The 27,974-nt window shown below is 37.6% G+C and overlaps 1 protein-coding gene across 26 annotated transcripts; it reads left to right on the plus strand.

The window, feature by feature from the left end:
* Window positions 1-4,299: 4,299 nt before the first annotated feature.
* On the plus strand, window positions 4,300-27,929 carry LOC112190656 (U-box domain-containing protein 35). 26 transcript variants are annotated; one of them, XM_040515136.1, is made up of 20 exons: window positions 4,300-4,528; window positions 4,777-4,932; window positions 5,367-5,494; window positions 5,604-5,725; window positions 6,631-6,726; window positions 6,808-7,166; window positions 17,782-18,077; window positions 21,438-21,630; window positions 21,721-21,902; window positions 22,234-22,450; window positions 22,569-22,849; window positions 22,968-23,164; window positions 23,627-24,021; window positions 24,088-24,245; window positions 24,345-24,399; window positions 24,511-24,805; window positions 25,054-25,160; window positions 25,531-25,956; window positions 26,482-27,240; window positions 27,447-27,929. In XM_040515136.1, exons 18-20 carry the CDS (start codon window positions 25,534-25,536, stop codon window positions 27,492-27,494), a joined length of 1,230 nt encoding a protein of 409 aa, XP_040371070.1. In that variant the 5' UTR covers window positions 4,300-4,528; window positions 4,777-4,932; window positions 5,367-5,494; window positions 5,604-5,725; window positions 6,631-6,726; window positions 6,808-7,166; window positions 17,782-18,077; window positions 21,438-21,630; window positions 21,721-21,902; window positions 22,234-22,450; window positions 22,569-22,849; window positions 22,968-23,164; window positions 23,627-24,021; window positions 24,088-24,245; window positions 24,345-24,399; window positions 24,511-24,805; window positions 25,054-25,160; window positions 25,531-25,533; the 3' UTR covers window positions 27,495-27,929. The 26 variants fall into 26 exon arrangements, 5 of the variants coding, with proteins under 5 accessions (XP_040371070.1, XP_040371072.1, XP_040371071.1 ...); XM_040515138.1 differs by having other exon boundaries at window positions 21,441-21,630; XM_040515137.1 differs by lacking the exon at window positions 17,782-18,077.
* Window positions 27,930-27,974: the final 45 nt, after the last annotated feature.

The raw sequence follows: 27,974 nt of genomic DNA on the forward strand, positions 1-27,974 counted from the left end.
TGCCCATCCTGCTTCATCCTTGTTTCCTTGCACAACAACTCATAGATTTGAGAGAAGTCAAATTCATTCAGATAAAGATCATTGAGCATCTTCAAAATTTTGCAGCAGTATCACATCCAATGATCAATATATTGGATCACTTCACCAGTCATGGCCTTGTACAAAATTGATAGTACAATTCCATCAACATCTTCCCACTTCATATAGTCTTCACTCTCCTTATTCGCATGTCCCTTGATAGAACATGTGACATGGCCGCCCATCCTGTGGATTCCACGAAGATAGGCTAAGATCATCTTCTTCCATGTGCGATAGTTCCTAGGTCCATTCAATTTTGCTCTTCTGAATGACCTAAAGAAGAATCCGGGTTTCGGACAGAGACTTCTACTTTCTAAATACCTGAATTACTAGTATTCCCTTCTGCTCCTCCTTTTAGAAGTGAAACTTCATTCTGTCCAACCATTGTGAAAGAAGAACAGTACGCAGCAGAATTAACACAGAAGACTAGGGTTTCGAAAAATTTGGGAACGAAACCTATGAGAGTCTTATGATGAAAGAATAGAGAATAATCCAAATCACTGAAAAGTGATGGGAAGAAAAATCAATCCTCTGAATAAGAAGAAAGAACAATGAAAAACAAAGAGACAAAGTCCTCGCAGATCTTTGCTCTGATGCCAAGTCAAAAATTGAGTTGGAGACGAGAAATATTTATGAGAGAATTTTATGATGTATTATTCACACTTGTGTTAAGGATATATATATAACCCTAAAGTACTACACAACCAATTGTACTATAAGTTAGTACAACCGAATATAGAAAACCTACTCTTATAAGGTAACTACTAAATACATATATTCTCCTAATAATTCTAATTATGACTCACAATTCAACATATACTCCTACTTACAATGTATGGGGTAGATCAAAGAAGGAGGCATTGGTTTATATCAAAGATCGGGTCAATAGAAAGATTGAGAGATGGAAGCAGCGCTCCTTGTCTTTGGCTAGAAGAGAAGTTCTTATCAAATTAGTTGCTATGGCTATTCCTGCCTATCCTCTGGCCTGCTTCAATTTCCCCAAAAAACATTTTTGATGAGATAAACTCTACTTTGGGGAAGTTTTGGTGGGGAGCAGACCAAGAGGGTAAAAAAATTCACTGGAAGAGCTGGTCCTACCTTGGTACTCCTAAAACTGAGGGTCGAATGGGTTTTCAAGATTTAAATCATTTCAATCTTGCCCTGCTTGCAAAGCAATGCTGGCGCCTTATACAAGAGCCTAATTCTCTATGGGCACAAGTTATCAAGGCTAGATAGATCCCTAACTGCAGTTTCTTGAAAGCTGTCAAAGGCTATAGGGCATCCTGGAGCTAGTCTAGCTTACTGGAGGCTAGGGACCAGTTTATTGGTGGGTGCAACTGGCAAGTCATCAATGACTTTACCATCAATATTTGGAAGGATAAGTGGCTCCCTCCTCCAAATGGTGGCTCTCTAGTTACTTCTGGGACTCCAAATGTGGGTAATCCTACATGGGTTAACTCTTTAATCGATTGGGATACTTGTAGTTGAAACCTAGACTGCATTTTGCATCTCATACAACCTAGTGAAGTGAGGAAAATCCTTGCTATTCCTATCGGCGATGAGGAGGGGTGTGACAGAATAGTTTAGCCCTGAAACAAGAGCGATGCATTTACGGTTAGCTCTGGGTATCATTGGATCCACGAGCAACTAGCTAAACTATTCTTTTCTACTACTGGCCCACACCCCTGATTGACAATCAAGTGTGGAAAGTACTATGGAACATCAACACTCTACCAAAGATCAGGCTCTTTCTTTGGAGAGCATTAAATGGTGCCATTCCTACCCTTTATAACCTGTTTCGAAGAAAAATTGCTACTACACCTACTTGCCCTATATGTTGGAGTGCAAATGAAACATTGGAGCACATTCTTCTATTATGTCCCTGATTGGAATTAGTGTGGTTTGGTTCCCCTTTGGGAATTAGATTTAATAAACAGCAGGTTACCACTTTGGATCAATGGATACTTAGGCTAACAAGACATCAATCCAATAAGAGTGAGAAAGAAATGATTCTTACCTTTATCAGCTTTTTGAGTTGGAACATCTTGAAGGCGAGGTGTGCCTTTGTGTATCAGTATAAGCCCCTTTCTCTGAGCTATATCATCAGTACTACCATCAAACTGGTTGCTGAGTTTCATGATGCAACGAATCGCTCCCAGGCTACTCAGATCCATGACACCTACAGAACAGCTCCACATCCAATTTGGATTGCTCCCTCACCAGGTCATGTCAAAGTTAATTGCAATGCGTTTTGGTCGCCCCAAATTCAACCTGACTTTGAGTAGTCATCAGGGATCATACTGGTTCTGTTCTTGGTGGCTCTGCTATCCAAGCAAACTGTTCTTCAGTGGAAATTGAAGAATCTGAAGCATTACTATCTAGTGTCGATCTTGCAGTATTAATGAATTTGAAATTGGTAAAGTTTGAATCAGATGCAAGAGAGGTTGTCTCTAACTTGAAGTATCCAATTAGTCAGAGCCGGAAATCTTAGCGGATCATCGATCAAATAAGGAGACGATGCTCCTATTTTGATCACTGCACCTAGGACTGGGTTCTCCATGAAGCGAACAAAGCTGCTCATGCAGCAGCTTCGCTTGCCATCCGGACGGTGGGTCCTTTGCGATGGGCTAACCAGCTACCACCATCCATGACACAAGTTTTGAGGAACGATGGCTTACCTTGCCCTCCTCCAACGGAGCTATAAACTGCAAGCGGTGGTGCTTTCTCTTTTGAGTGTGTTCTTCTGGTTTTCTTTCCTGTTTCTCTGTCCAATCCGGACTTAGGTGGAACTGAAACTTTTTTCTTGTATGTTTCGGGCCTCAGTGTTTTACTGGGCTTTCGGGGTTTGTCCCTTAATGAAAGGAATGAAAATTCCTACATTTTTAGTCATCAATTACCGAGTGCAAATTATACATACATCTAAAAGGCGTGGATTGTTCATTCGAGCCCCAAATTGAATGACGCTTTTGCCCTTCTGTTATCTTTTAATTACAGGCTGCCATCCTTCTATAATTTTCTAATTTCTATACGTTTCTTCTAGCTTTTCTTTCTTCCAATTCCGTCATGTGTATAGGAAAGCAAATGGTGTGGCCAATAGATTAGCATACCTTGCTAGTACTGCTTATTTAGATGAACTTTGGCTAGATGAGAGTCCTGTTATCATTCAGGACATTCTCTATGAGAATTATTGTTGTATTTCACAAGGCTTCGGCTTAACGTCCTGCCTATTCAAGGTTTTAAGTTTCTCCGAAACTGCCGAAATTTCCGTCGAAATTTCCGTAAATTTGAAGTACCGAAACGAAATTCATATGCTATATCATTTCAGTCAGGAGTTTTCCGAAATTTACCGAAATTTTCCGTACATTTCCTCAAAATTCTAAATTTCCGAAATATCTACACACAAAATATATTTAAATATTCAAACCGAAATTTTGTCCGAAATTTCTTTGAAATTTCTGTTAAATTCGTATTTCACAGTTTTCGACTTTTCGCTGACAAAATATGAAATTTTGATTTTTTTTTTCAATCCTCCTTCATAACACAGAAACTCTCTTTCTATCATGTGTATCATCCACCATATAATTATTAATTAAGAAGGTATGTTGAAGGCTTTACTGTTCTTTTTAGTTTTTACTAGTATTTTCTTAGTGCGTGGCTTTTTGACCACCATGACCATAATGATGTCTTTTAACTTTTTCGTAGGCTTGGAGTTCAGTTTTCTCACAACAAACTTTGAATTTTTCTAATTATTAGTGAAAAAGGCGTGATGGCCAAGCCTCCCACTGGGTTCCAGCCATAAAAAAAAAAAAAGTAAATCACATTCACATTATCAATATACATAACATTTATAATTACGTATAGAATTATAGATAGTGTTTAGCAACTTACTACATTTTTAGTTAATTACTCGTCGTCTCGTCCATATTAAATATCACAATTCTATTATTTATGTATAATTTTAGAGAGTTTACATTGTAAATAGGTTTATTATAGGTTAGTTTAGTCTATGTAAAAGTTTCATTCAAAAATATCATTTTATACATGCAATTAATGTGATTTCTTTATTTTTAACCGAAATTTCCACCGAAATCGAAACTTTCTCCGAAATTTCTTTAAATTTGAAGTACCGAAATCGAAACCGAAACCGAAATTTGAAACCTTGTGCCTATTGTATTATAGTTTGACTATTAATAATATTAACAGACGTGGAGATAAGCCTCCAAGCTAAGTTGAGTTCCAAACTCCGTTTCAAAAAAAAAATTTCCTCAATTACGCAGCCCTTAAGGAGAAGTTCGATTGCTGGTATCTCCGTCTTAACCCAGTAGAAGACACCGCAATCTGAGACCTCGATGATTGATCGGACGGGTTTCAAGTATCGTTCGAAAGCCTTCTTCATTATTCATTTTGGGAAACTTTCAAACTTTCGATTTTGTGAGAGGTTAAGCTCCAGGTAAGCTTCTTATTTGGTCGAATTGTTTGACATTTTAGGTGCGATTGATTGGGTTTTCAATTTCGGTGCATGCAACATTGGGTGGTAGAAAATTGAAATGGAGAGGAAATAGCTTTGGTTGGATAGATAGTTTAAAATTAGGTGAGAGTTTGAGAGAGACCGAGATTGATTGGGTTAGGGATAGGGTCTGGATTCGAATTCTGTAATTGGATTCAATCTCTAAGAGCTTTTGCTGGACTTGCACACAGTGATAGACAGAGAGGGAGGGGACTTTTCGCTGCCAATCAGAAAAAGAAGATTTGCTGAGGGTAAGTCTAGAGAGGAGGAAGGGATGTCTTGGTCGATTTCAGCCTGTTCCCAATTTGGGAATTTCCGTTTCACATTCAAAGTTTCAATCTTTAAAGGTATGAGCTAACTTCATTATATAATTTTTTCGGTCAATTTTGTTGGGTTCGGCTTTTTGGGATTATTTGATTAAGGGTTTTATATAAAATTTCATCATCCTGAGTTTGGCTTTGATAGTTTCTTCTAATCGATTGCCATTTAAAGTGGTCTGTACCTTGGGTTCATCTGTTTCTTTTGCTTTGCCTCATTTGTTATAGATTTTGTGTTCATATAGTATACATCAAACAGAGCCTGCATTATAAGACAGATTTTGTGGGGTTTTTTTTTTTTTTTTTGAGGTTCTTGTTCTTCTGATCGTTTATAAGCTCAAATGGTTGTTTTATGTCCTTTTTTTTTGGTTAATTGGTAATTTCTTTATTGAGGGTACGATCTGCTGCACGAATGGGTTTTCTTCTCTGAATTTCTTGACTGCCAATTCTAATCCCCTTAACAGAGGTGAACTGCAGAACGTTATGGGAATCGAGGTTGTGTAAGAGGAAGAAGAGAAAATGAGTAGCCAACACAACACCTCAGATCCTTCTTACGATCCAGATGTTGATGTCATTGGCACAGAGTTTACAGGTCTTGAAATGGGTTTACAGGTCTTTTCATTCTGTTTCAGTTTTTATCTCTATGTATGATCATGAACTAAAACTAGATCCGCTAATTATATTTGTGCACTATACTATAGCTTGCTTGCTTCAATTTTGGACTGGTTGGGATTTAGGCGGAATCGGAACGAGGCAGGTCTGTCTTTATTATGATCTGACGGTTCATACTTCATAGTGACCTCTGAGAAGAATTAACTATCATGTTAGTGCTTTCTGATCTTGCAAATTTAAAGTAAACAGATCAAAAACAGCTCCGACTATCTCTCTTTGGAATCTTGATTTTGTTGTTTGAATTTGGGGGATATGTATTGGATTTGAATTTGCAGGTTTTGATTTGGGGGTTTATATGCATATTACTCTGATTTTGGATTTGATCTGTTTACTTTGCTGTCTTTCTTTTGATATTTAGAAAAATCACAATTATGAATTTAGGAATGGATTTAGAGAGGAATGAAGTATAAAATTCATTTTTGTTAGTATAAATAGAAGTCAGAAACTGTGCTAAATTATCAGCATGTACTCATATATCAGCATCTCAGGCCAAAGTTGCTACAGTACTCATATATCAGCATCTTTGTTCTATGTTGGAAATTTCACCATGTATGCTAACTGTAGAAATTTCAGGCCAAAGTTGCTACAGTATTCATCTATCAGCATCTTTGTTCTTTGTTCCATGTTGGAAATTTCAGCATGTATGCTGATATATGAGTGCTGTAGTATGATAAACCATTATTAGCATGTAGTCATATAAATAGTGTCTACTCAGGATGAATTTAATTGCTACAGTAAGCATCCATGTTAAGTTAGTGGCAAAAACCTTTTGTTCTATGTTGCATCAGCTTCTCACATAAGCATTCAGAATTTTGGTACCACTTATATTAGGTTTGCATTAGTAATTACTGTATTGATTAAATAGGATTGTAAACTAATCTTGAATTCTGAGCTGAATTTTGTAATGATTCACTTAAGTAGCTTATATGTGTTTAAACCTACCCATATATCTTTATCTGGTGATACCTGTAAATTACTTTAACATGGTGGTTATTGTTTTGATAAACTATCTCATTTTGTTTTTATCTTTTAATGATACTTATTCTACGTTTCCAGAGTAAAGGCGTAGTTCAGCACCTTTATTTCGGAAGGAACCCACCCATGTTCACAGAGATGAGACTTCTCCGCCAGCCTATTGGTGATGACCATTTGGTATGCCTTACTTTCTCCAGTGTGCTGGTGAATTGTTTTCATGTGCTCTTTGCTATATACTAAACGTGAGTTTCACTGTAGGGTTGTTCACTAAGGATTGGAAAAGACTCTTTTGCCCTTCGTTTTCGGTTTAGTTACGGTTTAGTTGTTGATGTGTGAATAAGTGATGAGACGAGAGAGAAACAGTTGTTGCCGTGCAAATCAGAAGGAAGTGGTTGTGATAGAAAGGGATAGAAACTGATTGTGATAGCGAAGGATTGATATAGATCGGGCTGTTGGAGTAGAGAGGAGAGGAGGAGGGAATTAAGATTTTGATAGAGTTTGGGAGGAGAGATCTAAAATTTTGATCAGCTTTGGGAGCTGGGTTTGCGTTTATTTCAGAAGAGTTGTGTGCCAAGATTTTGATCGAGTTTGGGAGACAGGTTTCGGCAACAGAAGAGGTTTGTCTTTGATTGGTTTTTTCAGTTCTATAAAATCAAGATTGGGTATTTTTCTTTGATATGATTTGGGCTTCTGTTAGTTGTGTAAAATTGTGGTTTTGATTGGCTCTTTTGTTTCTGAATTTTATGTATTTTTGTGTCAAGATTTGAATAACAATACTTTCGATTTACGTTTGGGTTTCAATGAACATGACAGTGATATGAAAATTGATTAAAGCAAAAAGGGGCGGTTATCTGAGTTTCCAAATTGTAATTATAGTGGCCACTTTGGGTGTTCTCCACATGCCTTGATCGAGCCAAAGAAGACCTTAGCATCAGGGAAATTGTTAAATCTCTCCATGGACTATGTTGCCTATTCGAACATTATAATCATGCTTCAGTAAGCAGTTCATTCCTCCTCCATTTTTTTTCTTCAACATTAATTATGTATTCAATTTAACACAGATTCCGTGTTTGATTATGTTCTAGCAAAACATATATATATATATATATATATATATATCATAGGAAGAAATGGTCTACTGCAGTGCTTCAATCTGTAGATTCGCAACACACAATGGTTGGTGGTATAGAGCATGCCCAAGCTGTTACAAACAGCTAAAAGAAAAGGAAAACAGCAATGAATTCGTTTGTGTGCAGCATGGCATACAAACAGCTCTTCCATGGTAAAAACTGTTAAATATGAATTCTTTCTTATGTTTTGTATATAGAAATTCAAAGTATAGTTAGGCTATATTAGTTTACTAGAATTTCTTGCTACATTTTGTGATTCCTTCTTAGATGATGAGTTAAACTTTCCAAGAAATGATAGTTGATATCTATTCACTATATCTGTTCAAACTGGCCTACTGGCAAATAGCTACCTGATACCCAGTGTTAATTTCAATGATTACCCTTGATTTGATTTATAACCTGTTTCTGAAAATGCTAAAGTGAGATATCTGATGATACTACCTGTAAATATATTCTTGGAACATACTGTAGTAAATATGCACCTTTTACCCAGAACCTTGTTTCTCTTTATAGGCTTATGACTGTGCAAACAATAATAGGATGATGATGCAAAATATCACAGCAGAAAACCACAGCACACGAACACAGAATTTTATAGAGGTTCGACAAAACTTTGCCTACGTCCTCTGTGTGATCTCTCTTGAGAATCACTAGCACTATGGAGAATAACAACTTGATTACAAGTACTTATTGAAATCCCTATGCTAATCCCCAACCCCTTTGCTAGATCTCTCTATCACCCTTGGCTCTCCCTGCCCCTGTGTTTATGTGTAGCTAAGAACTCTCTGAGATCTCTTCTTTGATCTTAGGACACATTATATGAGCTCCCTGCAGCCCTATTTATAGATTATAGGTGCTGGTTACAAACATGTCACATTAGGATTCCTAAAACTATTAGAACAAGGAAAGAGAGCTAGCTTTCCTATTCCTAACTAGAATAGAACTTACTTTCCAGGTCTAAATCTATAGGAATAACTCTTCCTATTCCAAAACTCATTAGGATACTAGAAGAATTCCTGTGCGCACTAATCTTCACTTACCCATCTGGTTTTGCCTTGAATCCTAATCAATTTAGGCATATCAACGAGCCAAATTCACAACAATCTCCACCTTGGTGAGTTGATACCAAACTGATTGCTGCAACCTCCAGGATATCTTGTACTTCTTGAAGTAATCCTGAAACCTTCAAGAACCTTCACCTTGGCAAGACTCTTCTTGCCTCAACACACCTCAATTGATGAGGTGCTCCACCTCAATCTCAACATGCTGTAAGATCGAGCAAGTTCAAGTAACACTTGAACTCCTCCATGGCAATGGTCCTAGTCAAACAATCTGAGACATTCTCCCTTGAATGAACTTTCTCATTTGTTATCTTCCTTGAGTTGACCCAACCTTCGTTGCGATGACCACGAACATGATCGTGTTTCGTCTCTGCTTGAAACACTTGATTCCTTGTCAAATTGGTGACCCCATTCTTCATCACAGCTTCTTGTTGAATTCCAAACTCACTCATTAATCCATTAAGCCATAATGCCTCTGCGGAAGCTTCTGTTAGTGCCATGCAATCTACTTTAATAGTAGACAACGTCGTAGCTGATTCTTTAGTTGTTCTATAGCTCACTAAACCTTCACCACAAGTAAAAACATAACTTGTTGCAGGTCTTATCTTGTCTATGTCTCCTGCCAAATCTGAACCCTTAAGACCAGCAATGCATGCTTGTTCTTGTTGTCTTTCAAACACAGATTCATGCTCCTTCGTGTCTCTCAAGTAATACAGAATCCACTTCACTGCTTGCCGATGCCGTCTACCCGGATTCACCATATACTTTAACACTATGCTCAATGCTTGAGCTAAACCCGGTCTTGAGCAGATTCTAGTGTACATAAGACAATCCACTACTCTTGCATAAGACACATTCATCATCTCATCTAACTCCTTCGTAGATGATCTCTGCACACTCAACTGGAAGTGTGCTACTGGTGGAGTAGACACGGGTTCAAATAATAGCCCTATTTTTCCCGCTTCTCTGTCCCTCCTTATCTTCACTCCTAGGATCTGCTGTGCAACTTCTAGATCCTTTATGTCAAATTCCTTCCCTAGTTGTGTCTTTAACTTCGGAATTCTAGACATATCCTGACATGTAGTCAACACGTCACCCAAATAAAGTAGCAATGGTAAAACCATACTATTCTTGAACACATAATGATAAACGCAGCTATCCACTGGTGAGATTTGGTCAAAATCGACCTTTACTTTCTGCGAATACTCCTTGGCCAATACCCGAGCTTTGAATCTCATGGCTTCCTTATCATGCATTCCTTCCGTTTTCCTATAAACCCACTTACAGCCAACCTGATTTCTTTCTTTGGGCTTAGGAACCGACTCCTGAACCAAGTCCATCTGCATGGACTTCTTCATCTGTTCTAACATAGCTCCCATCCAACTTTCCCGTACATCATTTGCTATAGCTTCCTGATACGTGGTTGGATCTCCTGGACTCAAACTTAGAGCATACTTGTCCAATGCTATGCTTCTCTGGAACTCCTGCCCAAGTGACTGACGAACCGAGTCGTAGGTTCGCAGTGCTAATTGCTCCACCTGAGTTTGTATTAATGACTGTTGTTGTTGCTCTAAGACTTCTTCCTCGATAACCCCTTTATCATGCTCCACTTGCTCAATTTGCTCCACTTGAGCTGGAGTTTCTTCCATGATCCCTTTGGTTAGAGGAACTTCGGTTGCTTTCTCTACAACATCAGTCTTCTTCTTCACCTCACTTGTCTTGACTTCATTGAACGGCATTGTCTCCTCATCAAAAATGACGTGTCTACTTAGAACCCTCTTCTTGCTGACAATATCCCATAACTGGTAGCCCTCTTTCTCAATACCGAGAAATATGCACTTGCGTGACTTTGGCCTGAGTTTGGTTTGCTCATTGTTGGAAATATGAGCATATGCGCTGCAACCAAACACCCTTAAGTTAGAATAGTCAACTGGTTCTCCAGACCATACCTCCTCTGCACACTTGAAGTCCAAGACTTCTGATGGTGACCGATTAACCAAGTAACACGCATGGTTAACTGCATCTGCCCAAAACGTGTCCGGTAATCCTGCATGCAGCCGCATGCTTCTTTCTCTCTTCAAGAGAGTTTTATTCATCCTTCTAGCAGCCCCGTTTTGTTGGAGATTCTCTTTCACTGTGAAGTGTCTTGTGATTCCTTCATCCTTGCAAAATTGTAAGAACCTTTTCATTCTATATTCACTGCCACTGTTACTTCTCAAATACTTGATTTTTCTGCCGGTTAGATTTTCTACTTTTGTTTTCCACTCCTTAAACTTGGTGAAAACCTCGGATTTCTCCCTCATAAAGTAGACCCAAATCATCCTCGAAAAATCATCTAGAAAAGTAACAAAGTACTTGAAGCCTCCCATAGACCTTACTGGTGCTGGGCCCCATACATCTGAGTGAATATAATCCAGCAATCCTTTGCTTTTGTTCTCACAATTTGCTAACTTGAATGCCACCTTCTGCTTCCCAAGAGTACAATCCTTGCAGAAGTTCAGTTTGCAAACACTGACACCTTCTAGCTTACCTTTCTTGTGGAGTTCTTGCATTCCTCTTTGACTCATGTGCCCAAGGCGATGATGCCATAGCTCAGTCTTGTCTTTTACCTCAGTAGACATTGCAACTCCACCTATTATTGTAGTCCCTTGAAGCTTGTATAAGTTGTTAGGTAGAATGTCACCCTTCATCACAGCAAGTGATCCCTTGAGAACTTTGAGTCTTCCCTCTTCAGAGCGATACCTATATCCGGCCTTGTCCAAAGTACCCAAAGATATCAAGTTCTTCCTTAACTTAGGAATATATCTGACATTCTCCAGCGTTCTAACAACTCCGTCATGCATTCTGATTTTCACTGATCCAATACCTAGGATCCTACACGATGAGTCATCTCCCCTAAAAACCTCTCCACTGCTACTGTCCTCAAATGTGTCAAACCATTCTCGGATTGCACACATGTGGAATGTACAACCGGTATCCAAAATCCAATTTCTGAAAGCATTGGAGCTGGCCGCTACCACTAGGAGCTCACCGTCATCTTTATCTTGTTTGATGACTACATTGGCTGTGTTTGAACTCTCTGCCATCGCCGCTGCTTTCATCTTCCCTTCTCTGCAGTTTCTTTTCAAGTGGTTGGTAGCACCACATTTGAAGCAACCTTTCTTGTATTTTTCCTTGGATTTTGATGTACCCTTGTTACCAGATTTATCCTTCTTACTCATCAACTGACCTGTCTCATTGCCTTTGACATGAAGGCCTCCTTGAGAGCTTTTGGTCTCCCTACTCATCTTAAAATAAGATTGAATAGCTTCGGTAATCTCATCGTAATTGAGAGAATCCTTACCGGAAACGAGTCTGGTGATGAAGTGCTTGAATGAAGCTGGTAAAGATCTTAGCAGCATAAGTGCTTTCTCCTCATCTTTATACCTCACATCCACCTTTGATAAATTGGCAACACAAATCTGAATTTTATTCAGATGATCCTGCAGATCCCCGCCTTCTTCCATCCGAAGACTATAGAGTTCATCTTTCAAGAAGAGTTTATCTGCGTCAACCTCTTTGTCATTGTCCAATGTCTTACTGCTGTCCATATTCTCACCAATATGAACCTTACCTGCGTAAACCTTCTTGAGATAATCCCAGGTCTCTTTGCTGTTCATATTCTCACCGGCACTAGCCAATACATGAACCAATACATGATCAGCAAGATGTAGCTCTATAAAGCTCTTTGCCTTCTTGTCCATCTTCTGCCAAACCTTGTCTGCCATATCAGCTGCCTTATTCTCTATCCCGAGAATAGCCTCGTACAAACCTTGAAGAATTAGGACACTTTTCATCTTCCTCTGCCATAATGTGAAGTTATCCTTCCCATTCAATATAATGGGCATCACATTGCTGCCTGCATCTGCCTTGTCATCTGCCATTTTAGAAACACCTTGAGCCTAAGCTCTGATACCACTTTGTAGTAAATATGCACCTTTTACCCAGAACCTTGTTTCTCTTTATAGGCTTATGACTGTGCAAACAATAATAGGATGATGATGCAAAATATCACAGCAGAAAACCACAGCACACGAACACAGAATTTTATAGAGGTTCGACAAAACTTTGCCTACGTCCTCTGTGTGATCTCTCTTGAGAATCACTAGCACTATGGAGAATAACAACTTGATTACAAGTACTTATTGAAATCCCTATGCTAATCCCCAACCCCTTTGCTAGATCTCTCTATCACCCTTGGCTCTCCCTGCCCCTGTGTTTATGTGTAGCTAAGAACTCTCTGAGATCTCTTCTTTGATCTTAGGACACATTATATGAGCTCCCTGCAGCCCTATTTATAGATTATAGGTGCTGGTTACAAACATGTCACATTAGGATTCCTAAAACTATTAGAACAAGGAAAGAGAGCTAGCTTTCCTATTCCTAACTAGAATAGAACTTACTTTCCAGGTCTAAATCTATAGGAATAACTCTTCCTATTCCAAAACTCATTAGGATACTAGAAGAATTCCTGTGCGCACTAATCTTCACTTACCCTTCTGGTTTTGCCTTGAATCCTAATCAATTTAGGCATATCAACGAGCCAAATTCACAACACATACCTCTTCTAATAAAATATTGATTAGGTAGACTTTACAAATATCTGATAATTCTCTTTGTAACTTACTCTTTGTAAAGTTTTGGTGACTGAAAACTGCTTATGCTATTCTTGCTTCAGCATCCTTTGAGCCATTTTATAATAAAACTTCTTATAATATATTCAAAAATTGATATCGTTGGGTTTTTTGTTTTTAAATATGATATATTTTTGAATTCTGGAAACATTAGAATTACAGCTTTTTGGTCCAATTTCACAATGCCGACAATGAAAAACAAAATGCCTCAAAAACACCATTAATTGCTTGCTGAGTTGAATATTACTTGGTATAATTTGAATAACTCAGCTACAATTCAGAAATGCCTCAACATCTTTTTCTTTAATGGTGCATATACACAGTATGGTTTTGGCTTTGTTTATGCATGTCAATATATTAACTTTAGCATGAAGTTTGATATCTATTAGCAAAAATCAGTTAGAATGAACCATAAAATTTGTAAACCACAGCTTGAGTTAGAAATTGTACATACATACACAAATATAGATACATAATGTATTAAAAAATTATTATATCTATTACTACTTACTCTTATATTACCACTTACTGTTATAACATACATTATAATTGGTTTTTCTTTTGCACTCTTAACTCTTTCTCAGCAAAGAAGACAAAGATCCCATGCCAAAACAAAGAACATAAAAATCCTATGAGATATATCTTCCTGTGAACTGCCACTTTCTGGCTTTTTACTTAGTTTTTGTAAACTTTGATCCATTCAAAATTGTCAATATGATCTATTTGATTTCCTTTCACATATTTCCAGAATCGTTTCCTTATTCAGTTATTTGAGTTATTTCTCAATCTTTTCTATGTTCTTTCCTTTCTACTTTCACGTGGATACATGTATGTAACTATTGAACATATAGACCTATATCCTTTCCTTATTACAGTAGAAAATATATCCAGTCGCTTAATTATAGCATTCATTTTTTTGTCCTGCATAAGTATCTACTTACAAGTGTAACTTTAATGGCTGAGGAACTAAATTTATGTTTATGCAGATTTGCTCATCTGTTGTGAATAGTGAATAGTGAATAGTGATTTTCAATTTCAGTCATCTACACTTGATGAACAACCTGAGCTAGAAATATCCTTTATAACTTCCAACATGATAAGTAGATGGTAAAAATTCTGATCCATTTTCTCTGTCATCTCTTTATATACAGTTACAGAGTCTATATGACCATTGAGGATGCTGATAATCAAGCAACAGTTTTGCTGATGGGAAGACAAGCAGAAAAATTCTTTGGCAGCAGCTGTCAAGACTTAGTGAACAAGAGATCATATCCAACAGAAAAAACACTGCCAGAAGAGGTAGCAAAGACAATAGGCCAGAACCAACCTTTTTCAAATCAAAGTGAATCTCGATGGTGAACTCATAGTGAAAGCTATCTTCCCAAATGGACAACCTTCTGGCCCACCAACACAAGAAGACCCAATAACTGCAACTCCAGACCAACCTCCTGGGAGAAAAAGAGCCATCGAAACAAGTGGAAGTGAATTATTCATCTCTGAACCAGACAAAAAAGCCAAGAGGTAAATATCACACAAATTTAATTTCTATAATTATCACTAAATACTATCCCATTTTATTTTTCTGACATTTCTAACTACATTTTCTGCCATTTATTGCTCCTATGGAAAAAAAAATAGTATAATTGACTTATACCAATATATCCCAAGCTATATTTTTAATTTATGTTTTATACTTTTCTGCACTATAAGTTAAGTACTTTCTCAATATAAGTTGCTTACTGCTACATGTTCAACCATGTACTTTCTCATTGGTATGAAATTCTGCATTCTTTGGACTCTTAACAGTTAATCTCTTGACTATTGTCATCTTCTATACTTAAACTTAATCTTCATTTAAGATGACTGCAACTTTGCATTTAAGTCAACTTTGGTAATTATACAATCAATTTCAAGATTTCATTGTTGTTTTGTTTGGCTTTTACACATTTTATACAAAACAGTCTAAACATTGCTACCTTCTTTAGCAGAGCAATTAGTTTCTACTTTTTCTAAAAGAGCAAAAAAATTTGAAGTTCTTTATAGCAAGTGGCCTTTATAGTTTGCTGGTTACAAGAGGCACAAATTGTTTAATTCACTTTTTTACTTTGTAATCATGGTAGTACTGCATATGCTAATTTATTTAATTTGCGTCATGAACATATAAATTTAGACAGTTTGATAAGAATGCATGATCATAAATAAAAAAATTGAGACTCTTTCTTCTATTAGTACTGTCATGGTTGAGTAATATATGCTCACCACAATACTATATCAGAACACATTGTTTTTTCCCTGTTTTGCAATTGTAATTCCCTCTTTTCTACCTGTAATTCTCTTGTTATGTACCTCTTATTATGTCTGCCTGTCTGATATCCCTGTTCTATATATCAACTTCTTCTTCTCTAATGAATTGCAACAGTTCATTCACTTTTTCTTTCAAAAATATGCATCAAGATCAAATCTGTTAATACTTGAAAAAGATCAAGTCTTCAACCTATTATAATCTTCAATCATTGTCACTCTATTTCACCCCTGTACCTCTATGTCATCCTGAGTATCATTGTTCTGTTCAGTTTTGTTTTATTGTAGGACTTCTTCCTCTTATCACCTCTCTGCATCTGCATTTTTTTGAAATCTTTTCCTACAATACTAACTCCATTGTCTTTGTTTTAAAGTGAGAGGCGAACCAGACATGGAACAACAACATCATCATCATCAGCACCATCTTTAGCAAGCAAAGTACAAGCTCGCAAACAGAAAAACGACTAAACGTCAATAGCCAGTTTATGTAACTATAACTTTTGCTACACTAACCTATTTTGTGTAGCTGCAACAACAACAGCAACAACTGCTCTTTTTGTATAGATAGAATGAAGCAGTTGACTGAAGTATTTTGTATCACTACAACAGAAGCAACCACTGTTTTTTGAATGAACTCCAGCAGCAACTTTTCCTAACCAACTCCAGCATCTAACACAGCTGCAACCGAAGCAATCAGCTAGAGGATTTTGGGAGCAATGACCTTTTTGAACAAGCTCCAGCAACAACCTTTATAAAGCTAGCATTTTTGTACCAGCTCCAGTTTAACAAGCTTCAACTAGAATGTAATATGTATAATTGTATAAACATTGTTTGACTACAATAATATGTAACAATGTTCCTTTTCTATTTTGTTGTTCTAATTCATTTACAAAAACAAACTCCGCAGCAAAGCACGGGCAAAATTTCTAGTTGTAAATCTATTCCAAGTGAGAAAATCCGTTGCTTACCAATTTCCAGGAGCTGTTATGTTAAAAATCTAGGATACACACACACATGCATGGGCTACAGCCTTTGATTGAATCACGAGCTCGTGAGTTGTGATGCTATTTTGTTTTCATGTACGGTCTTATGTTCATCGGATGCATATATCTGTACCATTTTAGCCTTTTATCTTCGCTATTCAATGTATTCACTATGTGCACTGTAGTTGACCGGTAAAGATTTTGGAATTTTCAGGTCTGTTGCAAATGGAGCTTTAAAATGGCTGAGAGACAACCTCTAGTCCGGTATCAGTCAAACTAATATATTGGCACTAGATATTTTTCTTCCTCCCAGGCTCCCTTCAGTTGGATGAGCCTTGCAGTCATTTACTCTGATGTCTTACCAAACTGGACAAGAAGTAGTTAGGTATTATTTTATTTCTTGATAACATTTTTACCAAATTAATGGTGAACAATCACATGCCGCATGCATTTAGCGATTTGTATCACCTACAAAACTAGTGGAGTTCAAGGGTAAACTTGTTAATGTAAATTTCATGTTCTCGGACACAGTTATGGAAATCCTTGTGATATGATTGGGTTTAATTCGAAATTTTTTTACTACCTCTGAGTTTGTAGAAACTTCTTATACTCATTATACCATTGAGATTCGGGGGATTGGTTTGATACCAAACAGAAATGAAACATACAGGGAGAAATGAAATGTGAGGCACAAAATGAATAGGGAATAAGAATAATCTATTCCTTCAGAAATAAAATCGGAACAATTGAACAAGAAGTGAAATGAAAGAGAGGCGCAAGGAATCATGTTCAAAAACTGAAAAAAGAGAGGAGCAAGGAATCATGTTCAAAAAATAGAGGAGCAAGGAATAACTTCAACTCTCCATTGCCGTGAGTATGTGGTGGTTCTAGCATTGCCTTGGAAGCATTCTTGTGCCTCATCACTATAAAGATGTTTGGGGAAGAATAACTATAACACCACAAGCCCAACCCCTAGTTTGTTTTCCTTCCAGATTGTACCGTTCTTGTTTCATATTTCTTCCCTTCTTTCCACTACAAGTTGATCAATTTCTGATGGCTGAAGCACTCATTTCCGTTGTCCTAGAACAATTGGCTTCAATCACCTGTCAACAGGTACAGCAACAAGTGAAATTGGTAGTTGATGTTAAGAAAGAAGTTGCAAATCTCAAAGACAATTTCCGAGCTATAAAAGCCGTGCTCAAAGATGCAGAGGAGAGGCAAGTGAAGGAGGATTCAGTCAAACTATGGCTGGATAATTTAAAGGACGTGTCCAAAGAGATGGAGGACGTGTTGGATGATTGGAACACTGAAATTCTGAAGCTACAAATTGAGAAACAAAAGAAAGAAGATGGAAATGCTCTTGATACGACTAAGAAGAAGGTATGTCTATGCATTCCTATTGCTCTCTTTAAATCTGGCCAAATTAGTCGAGTTCTTTTTCGTCGCAACATTGCTCAAAAGATTAAAGATCTCAATAAAAGGTTAGCAGAAATTGCTGATATTAGGCAAAATTTTAACTTTCAGTACACAAAAAGTGGTACTGAACTTATTGAGCGACAAAAGACTACTTCTTTTGTCGATCAAACATTTGGTCGGGTAGATGAAAAAGAATTATTGGTGGGTAAGTTGTTGAGTAAGAGTAATCCTGAAGGGCAGAGCCCCATTGTCATCCCTATTGTAGGGATGGGTGGAATCGGTAAAACAACCCTTTCTCAACTGGCATATAATGATAAAAGAGTCCAGGAAAATTTCAAAGAAAGAATATGGGTTTGTGTCTCAGACCCATTTAATGAGCTCAACATAACCAAAACCATCCTTGGACTCCTCGGTAGAAATGTCAATTCCATTTCGAGTCCCCTAGACGCTTTCTTCGAATGTCTGCAGAAGTATATTGAGGGGAAAAAGTTTCTCCTCGTCTTAGATGATGTGTGGAACCAAGACCATATGAAGTGGGCAAACTTGAAGCTACATTTACAGAAAGGTGCTGTAGGTAGTAAAATAATTGTCACTACACGAAAAGAAGAAGTAGCTAGGATGATGGGAGCACCCGATAACACTATCAATTTGAAGGTGTTGAGTGATGAAAATTGTTGGTCATTGTTCGCTGGAATTGCCTTTGCCAATAGTAACCAAGATGAGTGTCGAAATTTAGAACCTATTGGTAGGGAAATTGTAAAGAAGTGCAAAGGGTTGCCTCTTGTTGCCAAGATTTTAGGTGGTCTCATGTGCTGTAAGAAAGAAAAGAAAGAATGGCAAGATGTTTTGAGTAGTGAGATATGGGAGTTACACACGATGGAGCAACACGTTTTCCAACCGCTATTATTAAGTTATTATGATTTAACTCCAATGATCAAGCAGTGTCTATTATATTGTGTTACTTTCCCAAAAGACCATGTAATTAATAGAAAAGTTTTGATTGAGTTGTGGATGTCACAAGGTTTTCTTGTTTCAATTGGGAACAAAGAAAAGACAATAATAGACATTGGAGAGTTATATTTTGATGACTTGGTAAGGCGATTTTTCTTCCAGAATTTCAAGAAAGATGAATTTGGAGATATTGAAAAGTGTCAAATGCATGATATTGTGCACGACTTTCTCCAATATTTAACCAAGAATGAATGTTTAATAGTTGAGTTCAAAGGTGGGGAGGAGAGAATAGAATTGCCCAATAAGCTTGGTCATTTGACCATAATGTTTGCACCCAAAGGACGTTTTCCCCTTTCTTTTGACCACTGCCAACGTCTGCGGAGCATTACAACATTTAATTGTGAAATTACAAGTCTCAGCCGAGAGTTGATTTTACAATTAAAATGCGTGAGGACGTTGAATTTGAGTGACAGCGATATCGAAGAAGTTCCGGACGAGGTTGGCGTGTTGGTGCACTTGAGGTATTTGGATTTATCCGAAAATCGGAGGCTGAAGAAATTACCTGATAGTTTGTGTAATTTAGTCAATTTGCAAACCTTGCGAGTTGATGGGTGCGGTAGGTTAGAAAAGTTACCCGAGGCCATGGGAAAGTTGACCAGCTTGCAGCATCTTCACGCTCGGCTTTGTCGGAGGCTGAAGAAATTACCTGATAGTTTGTGTAATTTAGTCAATTTGCACACCTTGCGAGTTGATTGGTGCAGTAAGTTAGAAAAGTTACCCGAGGCCATGGGAAAGTTGACCAGCTTGCAGCATCTTCATGCTCAGGGTGTTTGGGGGCCGAAGTTGCCCAAATCAATTGCGAGGTTGAAAAGTCTACGGACGCTAGATCTGGAGTATGTTGTAATTGAAGGTGAAGGCGAAGGATTGAGGTTAAGTGATTTGAGAGACTTGGACGAGCTTCAGGGGAAGCTTTGGATCAGATTGGAGGGCAAATTGAAAGATAGTGCTGCGAGTGATGCGGAGAAAGCCAAATTGGTGAACAAGAAACACCTTCTTCATTTGGAACTGTGGTTCGACTGGGAGAGGGAGAGCGAGAGCGAGGGAGACGACGACTCAAACCAGAGTAGCATCCAGGAAGCAGTATTGAATGCCTTACAGCCAAATTCAAATCTTGAATCCTTACAGATCGGAGGTTACGGTGGCAGCACCCTGTACTACCCCAATTGGACCTCCTCTTTAATTAACTTGAAACGCCTGACCTTCTCTGGGTACGATGTTTGTAAGTATGTGCCTCTTTCGGTTTTGGGCTACTTGGGGTCCCTTGAGACACTCAGATTTGATGGAATGGAAGGAGTGAAAAAGGTTGGATTTGAGTACTCACTTGATCATCAAGTTATATTGTTCCCCAATCTGAAACAACTCGACTTCTCTTCCATGATGGAGTGGGAAGAATGGGATCATCATGATGAGAATGATGCTACTTCATCGTCACCAACTTGTTTCATGCCACGCCTTTCTACTTTATCCATCTTCGGCTGCGATAAGCTGAAGACACTGCCAGACTTCCTTCCAAGGAAGACGCCGCTGCTTCAGAATTTGATCATCGACTGGTGTGGCATTCTCTCCCGAAGTTGCAAAGACAGGCAAGGCCCGGAGTGGTCCAAGATTTCTCACATCCCAAACATCAAAATTCAACGCAAAACTGTACAAAAAGATGGAGTTTGGATCGAACAATAGGATTGATCAACAACGTCATCCATCCAATTCCTTGGTACGTAATTAGTTCACCAATCTTTTTTTTATTTTCTGTTTTCAATTTGATATCCTCTGCATCTTGATTGAGTCTCTTTTGACTGTCCAAAGATGAAGTTTACAACTCAATCATATATGTGGATCTGAAGACGCTTACTGACTCGTCTGACATGTCTCATCTTTGCTGCACTTGACTCGTAGTCTCTGCCTCTCTACTTTCAAATGCAACTATTTATTTATTTCTTTCTTTTCCATCATCTCATTACCACTCAATAGATTGATAGCATCTTTAATTGATGTTCTCACTCAATCTATATCTCTTGGTCTCAGTTTCTACTCTTTACTAACTTAGGAAGGCGCCTTTAAATTTAGCCTTAGAACTCATTGTGCATCGGGTAAGGCCAACGATCAAACAAATTGCATAAATTCAAGATGTAACCAATAAACTGTATATCAAGGCCAGGACTAAACTTGATAGCTGAGTAAGTTATCATCACTTTAGTGTATCAAGTCACCATATGACATTTAGTTACATGGATTGAATTTGCAAAAAGGCTAATCTTCTTATTGGAGTCTATTATGAATGACTAATACATTTGCTTGCTAATCTTCTTATATCAGCAGCTGAAGATTTTCACTGCATTGAAACAGCAGAAATGATCCAAAAGTCTCATTTGATTTCATGTTCAAGATTTCCATGTCATGCTCACCTCTGCACATTGAAGACTTTGTTTAATGTCTGGGGGAATTTCATATTATCACCCCCCAGGTTATCATCATTCCTCTTCTTTCTTAAGCCCCAGCTCCTGAAAAGGTAAATTTGTTTGTTTGAACATGTCAATTTGTAGTGGAACTGAATCTTTTATATGTTGGATTTGATATCTGGTTTTTTTTATCTCAGCAGCTCAAGATCTCCATGGAATATTGGAAAGCTGGAAGCCTGGAATCTCATCGGATGTGACCTCTTTGCAGTAGGCCAAATTGAAGTTACTGAGTTCATAATGTTGAGGATGTGAGGATTTGACATAACTTCAACTCATTTCATTGATCACTTTTATTGTTCATAATACTCCAGCTTCTGAAGAGGTATATTTGGCATTTATTCTGTCCTCCTCTTGGCGTTATATATATATATATATATATATATATACATACATACATATATATATATATATACATACATACATATATATATATATATATACATACATACATATATATATATATATATGCGCGCTTAGCACTTGTGGTATTCTGTTTTCAGTGAGTGGTCTTAGTAGTTGCTATGTGCTTGAATGAGTTTGCTTCAGTTAATTTTATATAACGGCTACGTCCACTAAGCTATAGTTCCTACTCACTATTACATTTAGGGGAATTGTGAAAGCATACTGAATTTCTATTTTGGCATACATATTAGAGACTACTCAGAAGATGAGATCCTCGAAGAAATACTGAATGCCTACTATCATATCCAAACCTGGAATCCTTATATATTGGAAACTACAATGCCACCAAATTGATGCCCCATTGTCTTTGACTAATTTGAAAAGGCTTGAGTTCTCATGTTGGCTTTGGGGAACATGGCGGTGTCCTTTGTCTCTGGTGCAATATTTGAAGATGTCTGTTGTGAACAGGTGGGATTTGAGTTACTGATAATTGAAGAATCATCATCATCATCATCTTCATCCAATCTTCATCTTTTTTTTTTTTTTTTGGTTCAATTTGAAACAATTTAGCTTCATCATCTTGCAGGAGTGGGAAGGAATTGCAACTGGGTCCTGGTGGAGTGGAGAGGTTGATTTTCAAATTAAAACACTTCTGCAAATTTGAGGATTATAGCTTGCCTAATTCTTAGCCAAAGTTTCTGAAAAAGAGGAAACGAGGAGTGGCTCAACATTTCTCATATCCTAAACATCCAAATTAATAATGAGTTTGTACAAACAGACGGAGTTTGGATCCGACAAGAAGCTGGTGAAACCCTGCCCTTAATTAATTACTTCATCATCAACGCATGCATCTCGATCTTCTTCGTGGTAATTAATCAAGTTATATATATTATCTTCAAAATTTATCGATTTATTTTATTTTTATTCAGTAGTACTTGCTACATACATGTCTGAATACTCGAACCTGTATTTTATCCATCTTTAGATTCTGTTCATGTTAGGTTTTTTTATGTCCAAAAAATAGTGGAGGAGATGGACGGCAGTAGAAGACACTGGTGAAGAATTTGTTCATCTTGGGTGGACCAGATCTGCAGAAGGTGCAAGAGCAGAGGCCTGGAATCACAGAATGGCCCAAGATTTCTCACATTCTGAACATCCAGTGTTCTCTAACTAGCTGAACAGGTATGTGCTTATATGAGTTTGATTCACTTAATTCTGTAGAATGGCCAAGTCTGATAATTAACTGTATATTACATAAATGGGAACATTTGAAAACACATTGATCTTTTGTGTTTCTTGTTAGCCAGACAAAACCTTGTCTGATGCAACTTATGTGTTCAAATCATTTTTGGAAAATATTTGTACATTATACAAACTACTGTACTTGTGTTTAATTTTTCTGGTACATGAATATCCCCTAGGGTCAACTCTAATTAAGAAAACATTTGTACAACCAATCTCCTGGAGCTATTCAGATTCTGTCTTATACAAGTCTGGAAGCTTACAATTCAAACCAACTCGTAGATGCATAGTGTTCTGTTTTCACGTATAGAGTATTCTGTTCTTCAAATTAAATCTATATTCTTTTATATATCTTCTTTTCACTGATGTAGCTGACCTAAAAAGTTTATGGAATGTATCCAGGTATGTTGCAAATGGTTGACAAATTACCCAAGGCCATGGGAAAGCTGCTTAACTTACAGTATCACAAATAATGATATAAGCTGGAAATTCAAAAGAGTTGTGAGAAATAAGGGTAATCCTGAGAAAGCAAGAGTGGTAAATGAGAAGAAACTTGATTTGGGACCAAGTTTGTGGTACTCGACAAGAGAAGATCAACAAATACCGACCCCTTGCACTCAAATCCAAACATCAGTAACTACAGTGCACCACATTGTGCTCCAAATGACTGATGTCTTTAAATAATTTCAGAAGGCTTAGGTTCGACGAATGCAGTTTATGTGAATTTGTGCCTCTTTTGGGGAACTTGGTGTCCCTTGAATAACCACAGTTATGTTTTGACATGACAACTGAAAAAGGTACATAGCATTTGAGCTTCAAGATGCAATTATCCTGCAATTATCCTGAAAAAGTTATGTTTGCAGTGTGTATGTAGTTGGCAAAGGAAAGCTCTCAAATGTCCGAACAGCTACCAGTACACCACGACTAAAAGCGGCTCCCTCATGTAATAAAATGCAGCACCAACCCTGCAAAGTTTCTGAATCAAATGATACACGAACGATGAGCTACCGGCAAGCTAGAGGTCTGTCTCTATAATTGAAAGTATTACCATATTGATTTGCTACCTCAGGAAATGATTTTTGTCATTATGTGCTCACTTAAGTTTCTCTGATTGATACAGAATCAGAGAGCACACGTTACCACCCCCCTAGCAAGCCAGATGACTTTGAAATCAAGTAAGTTCTAATGCATTGGGACGTATAGATATGTAGGCTGTGATGTACCTAGTTATTTATGAGTCAATGTGCCTGTAAACTTTTTGGACTAGTAACCTAATAAAAATGCAGGTCACCATTCACAAGAGGAAACTTGGCAATGAACAAATCATATCAGCTCTCACCAGAAACTGATATATCATACGTCGGTAGTGGCAAGCCAAACATGGATAACATGTTTCCCTCTTTGTATGATGGTTTAGAATCAGGAATTAGCGCTCAATATTCAACCAACTCAGAGTGGGAGAACAGAAGCTCCACGTCGACATCTTACTCAGGAACAAAGTTTATCGACATAAGCTCAGCACAAAATGAATTTTCCTCAGCTTCAATTGAAAGTCGAAAGTCCTGTCACTCACAGAATGTGGTAAGACAATTACCCAGCATTTTTTGTTGTTGTAAGTATTGCATATTAAAGTACTTAAAATATCAGAAATTTTTTGAGTCAGGAGCCAGTTTAGATGTTCCCACATTCAGTGATTTCCTGTCATGATATCTCAAATGAGTACCAATATAGTGTGGTTTTCTATGCTATATATGATGCATAGACGCACATTTATTAGAGCAACAGGCCACATGCAGTATATTTGTACTTAATTTGCTTTGAAATAATAGGATGAAGAAATGGAGGCTGAGATGAGGAAGCTGAGGCTAGAGCTCAAGCAAACAATGGACATGTACAATACCGTCTGCAAGGAGGCGCTCTCTCTCCAGAGCACAAGGTATTGATATAGAACTTATTTAATCATAGAATTTCTTCAAGTTTTGTCTGTTTTGATATCTCTCCAACCTTCAGTTTTGGACAAATTGAACTACAAGGCATGTAAAGATGAATTTTTTTACATCATTCGATCAAACACTATTCATATGGTTTTTCCTCACCACAAATTTTCACCATATATACAACCAAAACGTTTAAAACAGGCTTGACAATCATCTAGTAAGGTGTAATATAACTAAATGTATACTTGACACACACACACACAAAACGGACATCTTATGCCTCCAAGTTCTGCCAAGCAAATGCGAACTAGCAACAGTTCATATGGCAAAACTACTCGAGTATACCTTCTCATTATGTATCAATGCCAGGACATGGAACTTAACCAATGGAAATTGGAAGAAAAAAAAAGATTAGAAGAGGCACAACTAGCTGAGGAAGTTGCATTGGCACTTGTACAGAGAGAAAAAGCGAATCGTAAGGCAGCCATTGAGGCAGCAGAAGCAGCTCAAAGGATTGCTGAATGGGAATCACAAAAAAGGAGGAATACAGAACAGAAAGCCCTTAAAGAAGCTAAAGAGAGAAAGAAGGCATCAGAAGCAAGGGCCTGTGATATCAGTTATAGAAAATACACAATTGAGGAAATTGAATCAGCAACAAATAATTTTTCGATATCTTGCAAGATTGGAGAAGGAGGCTATGGTCCAGTTTACAAAGGGGAACCGGACCACACACCAGTGGCGATAAAAGCTCTGCGTCCAGATGCAGCTCAAGGACAGTCGCAATTCCAGCAAGAGGTTTGTTCTTTGAAAATCATAAACTTCAATCCTCGTATATCCAGAACTCTCTTCAGATATTTTGCATATAACTAAAAGAATCAGTGGAAAGTACTACCACTAATTTCCTATCTGGAATCTGATTTTGAATGAAGATACTACTTAGTTATAAAGTGGGAGTAATATTATATTGTTTGAATAAAAGGCAACTGATTCAAGTGATTTATTTCTTGCGATAGTAAAGAGAAAAATATGGCAGTATTTACAGAATTAAAGATAAAAAGAGAAGATGTTCACTTGTATAAGTTATTCCTACATCAGACAAAGACATGAATCCATTTGCTAATAGTGATTCAGAGTGCACCGTACCTAAAAATCATACCAATCAAGTTCCACTCATGTCTTAGTACTCCAAATACAAATGCTATGATGATTGATATCTCTTAATTTGAGCATTGATGTACTTCAATCTTTCTATCACTTTGCATTGATTATGTACTATTATAGATCTACATGATCTATATATCTGATACTACCTTTATGCAGGTTAAACTATTGAGTGGCATGCGACATCCTAACATGGTTCTCCTTCTTGGAGCCTGTCCAGATTATGGTTGCCTGGTTTATGAGTACATGGCTAATGGGAGCTTAGAAGATCGCATCTTCAAGCGAGGTAACACCCCAGTTATTCCTTGGAAACTAAGGTTCAGAATCGCTGCTGAAATCTGCACTGGGCTTTTGTTTCTTCATCAAACCAAGCCAGAGCCCCTAGTACACCGTGACCTCAAACCCGCTAACATTTTGCTAGACCATAACTATGTTAGCAAGATTAGTGATGTAGGTTTGGCCAGACTTGTCCCTTCATCAGTAGCTGATTCTATCACTCAGTATCACATTACATCAGCAGCCGGAACATTCTGTTATATTGATCCAGAGTATCAGCAAACTGGTATGCTGGGAAGAAAATCTGATGTTTACTCACTAGGGGTTATGCTTTTACAACTAATCACAGCCAAGTCACCAATGGGTTTGACTTATCATGTTGAGAAAGCTATTAAGGAAGGGACTTTCACTGAGACGCTTGACCCTGCTGTTCCTGACTGGCCAGTTGAGGAAACCTTAGAGTTTGCCAAGCTAGCTTTACAGTGTGCTCAAATGAAACGAAAAGACAGACCGGATCTTGGGAAGGTTGTGCTACCTGAGTTTAACAGATTGAGAGCATTTGCCCAAGATAGCATGAATTCTGTCATGCCGGGTGGTGCTAAAGAACTCTTATCAAGACAAGACCCGATTTCCACAAGACAAGTAAGTTGCATAACATAAACCTAGCACTGCAATAGATAAATTATCCTAGGAACATCAAACATGAATACATGGATTACATGCCATAAGACTCGTGTAGGCTTCTGTTATTTCATAAGCACCTTCATATAACTCTTGAATGCTATCTTCACACTACTCTTGGTTTTACTTCACTTTCTTAAATCTGTTGTCTTGGTCCCTATCTTTAGGATGTGATCAGTGATCCCAATCTACCGCATTCTGGATTTGATAGCTAGCTCAAGGAGCCGTTCAAGCACGTCATCTTGTACTGAAGGAAGATTATTCTCAGACTCGTAAACCTTTAATTACTTGAAGCACCTCAGCCTGAAAGAATGGAGAAGTTACAGTCTCAATCCTAATCAACATGATTAGTCAGCTGAATAATCAGTGTGGATGATCCAGGAATTTTACTTAGTGCAGTTGCTAATAGTACTTAAGATGGTAAACTTTTCATTGCAAGTAGTTACAAAAGTTTTTTTTTTTTTTTTTTTTTTTGCCCAACTAGTTACAAAAGCTTGGAAAATAGGGAAACTTGTTTAGAAGAGAAATCAAACTAGAGTTGTAAATTGTAATTCATTAATCATAAGTGTTTATCACAATTCACACAAATATGTGTGCAAACCAGATATTAGTTTATTCAGAAATCATTATTTTTTTGGATTTTAAATAAATTATACAAGGACAGCCTTCGGTATCTAACACTTTTTCATACAGAT

Source organism: Rosa chinensis, chromosome 2 (genome assembly GCF_002994745.2).
Source record: "Rosa chinensis cultivar Old Blush chromosome 2, RchiOBHm-V2, whole genome shotgun sequence".
NCBI classification, from domain to species: domain Eukaryota; kingdom Viridiplantae; phylum Streptophyta; class Magnoliopsida; order Rosales; family Rosaceae; genus Rosa; species Rosa chinensis.